Below are 6,000 nucleotides of genomic sequence, written 5' to 3'. Positions count from 1 at the left end.
GACAACGGACGAGTGGAAAGATAAGATGGATGCCCGAGGATGCCCCAATTGAGCAGCCGTACCTGAGCTCAGCGACCTCGGTCCATCTTCGCAAGCCTCAATTTCATTTCAATGGGATCCCGCGGCCTGCCGCTTTCGTCTCCGAGGCGCAACCTCGCTGATTTTGACACGCCAATGAAGTAAGAGCATCTTGCCAAGGAATATTCCAAAATAAACTATCAACATCCATCGGTCTTCAAATTGTACCCCCGAAAAACGCTGCCCTCAGCTCGCTTAATCAAAACAATGGCATTGCACAAAAGTAAGGGCGAAACCTTCCGTAGAAACAGAGTAGCTCCACCAGTTTAATCACAAAATACAAAATACAAAATTGAAAGCCGGCTTGGCCCCGGAAAACATTGGATTTTACCCGACCAGTTCAAACCGGAGCCGAAGCGCCATAACGCGACAAAGGAGCGACGTGTGGGAGCGTCTCGGCCACCAGAACGTGACGGAGACGGAAAAGGGGCGTTTTCTCTCGCGCAGAGCATCCGGGCCAGAGGGCGACGTGGCAACTTCGTCGCTTCGGCGACAAAAAGCCACTCGTGGAGTGTCCAATCATTCGGCATAGCGGCGTGGAGCTTTCCAGTTAAATGAAGTTAAGAGCTCCCAGATGGCCTTTAGCTTCACGAGCACTCATGAAACTTGGTGGCAAAAGGTCACGCTTCCCACAAAGAACTTGCAGTTTATTCCGAGGCAAGGACGTAAAAGACAATGTACGGGCATAGTAGAATCAAAATCGGTTGACCCTCTCTTCACTGGTCGTCGTCGCGTCGTCGGCCTTGGAACTCTGCCCAAAGAAAGAAAGACAGACATTCAAAACGATTGCCTTTGTGATCGCGTAGTACGCCACATGGTGTCAGTCTACGTTCCGTATGTGCACGTGCGCTAGGTCAATTGCCGCCGGACGATAATAATCCAATATTCTGTGCAAGCATTTTAATTGCAATATTGGGTCTAGCGTACCTGACAATCGTGCCAAAAGCGATTTCTCGGAGAGCAATATTCTGAACGGCAGGATACGACACTCCAAAATCCCCCGGGCCGATGTCGGACTACGTGACGGAGAGGCGTTAATTGGACACCCTCGCAAAGTCAGACCCTTCTACCGCCTGAAAACATTCTATTTTAACCACGGAAGCAATATGGCCGTCCCTTTGGGGTTCAGACGGAGCCCTGCTTGGCTTGGGTCAATCTGAGAGACCTTGGCGGGCGTGTAAAAAGGAGGACCGGCAGAGAAAGGGTCTCGCTACCTTGGACTTGAAGAAGATGCCCATGACGCCTTTGGAGCGCCTGTCCAGCGTCCGGTCCGAGGTCACGCAGAGTGACGCCGACTTGCTGTCCCTCCTGGCTCGGCTGGTCTCCGCCTCGTCCGCCCCGCCGGATACCGTCAAGGATAAGCCTGCGGCGGCGTTGGCGGCGGCCCCTTTTACAACGCCGCCTTCTCAGAGCGGCGCCTTGTACGCTTTACCTGTAATCGCGGGCAGGGACCTGGAGTTGGCGCCGGCGAGTGATCCATTTCCATCCACGGAGTCTCTCAAGTTGGTGTCACTGCAGAACTCCTGCTTCTTGGACAGCTGGGGCGGCCGGCCAGCACGGTGGTCAACGGTCGTGCTTCGAGAAGGCGCTCGCCGGCTCGCTCACCCGTTTGCCGTTTGACTGCTCCCTCTCCTCCGTGATGAAGATCATGCTGCTCCTCTTCTTCTTCTTCTTACCCTTTCTCAGTTTGACCTCGGCGTCGCCCGCCGGCATCGCCTCGTCGGAACGGGATGCCGCCGTCGTGCCCGCCAACGACTCGTTGGGGAAGTCCCTGCCAAATGGATTTTGCTTCTCCAACTCTATTTCCACGTTTCCAAGGATTCCAGGACGGACGGCCCGTTACCCGTCGACCGCCAGTTTGGTGGGCGTGGCGCATTCGGAGCCCTGGAGCGAGGAAACGGAGACGACGGACCGCCGGAGGGAGCGCAGCACGGAGCCGGGCCGGCCGGGCCTCCTCTCGTCCAAGTCCAACTAGAAGCGGAGGGCTCGTTTAGGCCACCACGGTCACGCTCACTTGTGTCTTTATACGTTATAATGACAATAAAAGCATTCAATTCAATCAAATTCTCACCAGCTCTCGCGCACCGTACTCCTTCTCCACTTTGCTCTTGAGTTCTTTGAAACATTCCTCCATGCGCTCGTGAAAAGGTCGCAGGTCGTGGCTGACTCTTTTGCCATGCAGAGCAATGCCGCCGCCCAGCAATGGAATCTAAAAACACAAGAGAGAAAAAAATGGACGTGCTGAACGCAATAGACCGCTTGTTTTGTTTCTTTCATTTTTTTTTTGCCTGGCTGTCTTACCTGCCACGCTATGAGGTCTTTTAAACGCAGCAGTTTGTCTTTGTCGGCCGGATGTTGCTCCGCATACTCTTCTGTGAAGAAAGCCTGAGAGCCAGACGAGTCAAAACCAGACCGGAACAACTCCACCGTTGGCTCACGCTGGGACAAAGCTAAGCTCCCACCGCCACGCCGACCGTCTTCACCTTTTCATACTTGGCGAACCCGCCCATGACCGCTGGGTCCACGATTCCGTTGAGCAGCATGGAGAAAGGGTTGATGGGGAGGGCGCCGTCGGCCTGGTATTGCTTGATCATGGCCAGAATCTTATCGTTGGTGGACTCCATGGTTTCGATGGCATTTTCCAATGGCGACAAGGTGGTCTGAAGGGCGGCGGGGTCCAGCTCAAATGAGAAGGGGCGGACAAAATAGGCCCCTCGGGCGTCGGCGCGCTTACGTGTTTCATCTCGGTGGCCTCGAACCAGCGAAGGATGCCCGGCAACCGGTACGCTGTGGTGAAGGTGGTCCGTTCGATCCACATGGACTTGGAGGGAAGAGCGAAGAAGGTTTCATGTCGGTACGCGGACATGGAGCCCCCGTCCCGACGCGCTCGGTAGACGGCCGCGAAACGGGACTCACGGCGAACTCGTTGTCCGGATCCGCCGTTCCTTTCCGCACAGGTCTGGAATAGTGAAAACGTTGCACGTAGTTGGACTTGTAGAAACTGGATGGAGGAAAACAAACAAAACAATGGCCCATATCATCCAGATGCCAAAGTCTGCTGGCTCAGGTTCACACAGACTGACTTGATGATCTGGTCTGGGACCGCTTTATTTTTCAGGCGGGGAGGGATTTCCAGGACAGGTTGGACGGTGAAACACTGGATATCTGTTGCAAAGCGCTGAGAATTTAAACAAGGAAGCAGAAAACCATCGGATGTTTCCAGATAAAAAAAAGTCCAAATGTGGCCACATTGCCTGGGCCAGTTTAAAAGGCGCCATCATTAAAAAAAAATAGATGGGTGAAGGATACATTGGAGGGAAGAGTTCCTGATGTCATCGCCCGGCGCGGTGCTGGTGTTGAGGCGCACGGCGCTGGGGAACTGGCTCATCAGCTGGTTTTGAAAGTCTTCCCTGCGCTCGTACTCCTTGCCGCGGTGGATGAACACCTTGTTCTGTGGAACAGGAGACCGAGCGCTGTGACGGGGGGGGCGGCCACCCAGCCCTATGTGTGCTTTTGGCGTCCGTTCCAAGTGCCACCACGTGACGGGGACACGCACCCTGAGGAACGGAGGGTAGCCTTCCCCGTAGTAGCCCACTGCAAAGTAGTCAGGTTTCGGCCTTAGAATCTTCATGATATTCTCGTAGAACCTTGCTTGTTTCTCCTACGGAAAAAAACAAGGGTGAACTTTGACTTGCGGGCCATTAAAAATAAAATGGGAATCTTCGCATCTGGCAACAAAACAAATAAGCCCTCCTTGGAGATTTGTGGGTATCAGTGTTTGTACCAGTCTTTTGCTGAGCAGTTGGTAGTCAAAGATCTCATTCTCGTACTGATCGGCAAGTTCCTTGCACAGAGTAATGGCCTCTTCCCACATCTGACAGGCGGGGGCGACACACACACACAAAAAAAAACAGCTGATCCTTCACTACAACACCATCTGCTGACATATAGAGATTGGGGGTTATTCGTTCTATGGAAATGTCAGTGAAGCCAGACTATTGCTACTTGAGAGAAAATGACGGCCCAAAAAGTCCCTGCAGAACACCAAGGGGAGGCGGGGGGGGGGGGGGGGGGGGGGGGGGGGAGTAATAAAAGATGATTTCCCCCCTTTTGGAGGCGACAGGCCAACCTTGCCCATGTCAAAATAGTCGATGATGGTGTCGGAGAGCGTCTCTTTGAGTTGCCGCTGCGTCTGGGAGCCGCCCGGGAACTCAAAGTGGCTGCACAAATCATCTGACCACTGGAAAGGAGGAGAAAAATACACGGGAAAGATCATAACGGGAGAGAATACGTGCCATTGCCGGACTTTGCGTACAGTTCATGGGAGCGAGTTTACCTTGAGCAGACGCGAATGCAGCAACAGGGTGTACGCAGCCTCGGTGTAGTTTTCTCCTTCCAGGTGAAGGTCCCGCAATTTGTAAAGATACCTGAGCACAGAGACGGAAGATGTGAGTTGCCATTCTTTCCACTAGATGACACTGCTGGCCAAGCAAGCAGCCGTGAGCCAATGGCACCACACGAACGCAAACGTCGCATGCTCACTCACCCAGAAGGGGGAAATTAAACAAATGGGAGCGGGAAGGACGACAAACACAGAGGAGGACATGTAAACGTTAGACCAGATGGTAGACAATTCTACATTCATTGACTAAAATCTAAATCTCTTTTTTGTGGCGGTCAGGCGTATAATGATGCGGTAAATCCGCCAGGCAGTGTTCACAAAGGGCTCGAGGGTATAAAACACGAGTAAACATGCACAAAGGGACAAAATACTTGATGTTTAATCTTGTGTTGTGCCATGATCCCCTCTCCCACCTTCTTCCCCCTACCTCACCCTCTCCCTCTCCCTCTCCCTCTCAGTCGGACCCCGTGCTGATCCAGTGGGTGGTGACACCAATTCAGCAGGACACGTATAATCCCTTGTGAGATTACGGAGCCCGGCACACTTGTTCTCACACATCCACAGCGACCGACCGAGTCTGCGGTCAGACGCGCCGTCTAAAAATACCTGATGTACATTCCTTCGCGATTGATGTCCTTGTAAAAATTCTGCAAAGGCAAAACAAGTACATGGTCAGCGTGGTCGGAAGGATGGGTAGCAATGTGAGTACATTTGCCATTTGCTCCGTGACCGAGTCGAGGTCGCCGGGCCATCCCCCCCAAAATGACTCACCAGCAGATTGACGGTGCAGCTCATGCGGTTGTTGCGACTGTCGTCCCGCATGACGGCCCGGTAGTCCAGCAGACGCACCAGGAGTCCCTTGACCAAGGTCACAAAGTGCTGCACCCCGGACTGCAAGTGGGGTTTCTCCGCTGCGCACTCCAGTAATCTTGATCAAGTTCCACAATAGACTGTCATACATTTGCCACTCGAAAAACAAGCAAAAAAAGAAACCTGGGAAGGTTTCCAAGGCGTGGCTTCAAATGTAAAACGTGGACCGTATTTTCTCGCATATAAGTTTGGTCGCCGGGCCACTTTAACTTCAACTTGGTTTCACGTGGGCCGGACCATTTTAGATATAATATTTTAAGTTTTTTTTTAATAAATGGATTAAAAGAACTGGATGAAAAGAGCCCTGAATATTCAGTTTTTTTATAGATATAAAACAATGTTTATTTTAGCTTTTTTTATATATTTTTAGACTTTACAAAATGATTTTTAAACTAAAAACAGAGAAAAAAGCAATTAAAAAAAGACAATTATTGATTAAAAAAGGGGGAAAATCAGGAAATTTAATATACATCTATACTCTTCATTTGAATTTGATCCTAAAACAGAAAGTCGGCACTCATGATTGACTTTCTCGGGCCGCACAAAATGATGCGGCGGGCCAGATTTGGCCCCCGGGCCGCCACTTTGACACATGTGCGTTATGGCGTTTCGTCTTTGTCATCTTGCAGTTTTGTACATGTCAAGTCTGA

The 6,000-nt window shown here is 51.7% G+C and overlaps 1 protein-coding gene across 1 annotated transcript in view; it reads right to left on the bottom strand.

Moving 5' to 3' along the window:
- Positions 1-291: 291 nt before the first annotated feature.
- Positions 292-6,000, bottom strand: part of dock2 (dedicator of cytokinesis 2) — a 38,240-nt gene continuing 32,531 nt past the window's right edge. The window contains exons 35-52 of the mRNA XM_077609210.1: positions 5,252-5,408; positions 5,087-5,127; positions 4,415-4,505; positions 4,208-4,318; positions 3,863-3,952; positions 3,635-3,739; positions 3,388-3,529; positions 3,162-3,243; positions 2,995-3,079; positions 2,813-2,899; positions 2,562-2,738; positions 2,380-2,463; positions 2,150-2,287; positions 1,922-2,049; positions 1,684-1,849; positions 1,511-1,616; positions 1,293-1,441; positions 292-829 (exon numbers count right to left, since the gene is read on the bottom strand). Of these exons, the coding sequence (XP_077465336.1) occupies positions 773-829; positions 1,293-1,441; positions 1,511-1,616; positions 1,684-1,849; positions 1,922-2,049; positions 2,150-2,287; positions 2,380-2,463; positions 2,562-2,738; positions 2,813-2,899; positions 2,995-3,079; positions 3,162-3,243; positions 3,388-3,529; positions 3,635-3,739; positions 3,863-3,952; positions 4,208-4,318; positions 4,415-4,505; positions 5,087-5,127; positions 5,252-5,408 (1,996 nt within the window). The 3' untranslated portion in view covers positions 292-772. The remainder of the gene's footprint in view (positions 830-1,292; positions 1,442-1,510; positions 1,617-1,683; positions 1,850-1,921; positions 2,050-2,149; positions 2,288-2,379; positions 2,464-2,561; positions 2,739-2,812; positions 2,900-2,994; positions 3,080-3,161; positions 3,244-3,387; positions 3,530-3,634; positions 3,740-3,862; positions 3,953-4,207; positions 4,319-4,414; positions 4,506-5,086; positions 5,128-5,251; positions 5,409-6,000) is intronic.

Source organism: Stigmatopora argus, chromosome 9, assembly GCF_051989625.1.
Source record: "Stigmatopora argus isolate UIUO_Sarg chromosome 9, RoL_Sarg_1.0, whole genome shotgun sequence".
NCBI classification, from domain to species: domain Eukaryota; kingdom Metazoa; phylum Chordata; class Actinopteri; order Syngnathiformes; family Syngnathidae; genus Stigmatopora; species Stigmatopora argus.
The sequence above is the reverse complement of the archived record's forward strand: the minus strand, read 5'-3'. Positions and strand labels throughout refer to the sequence as shown.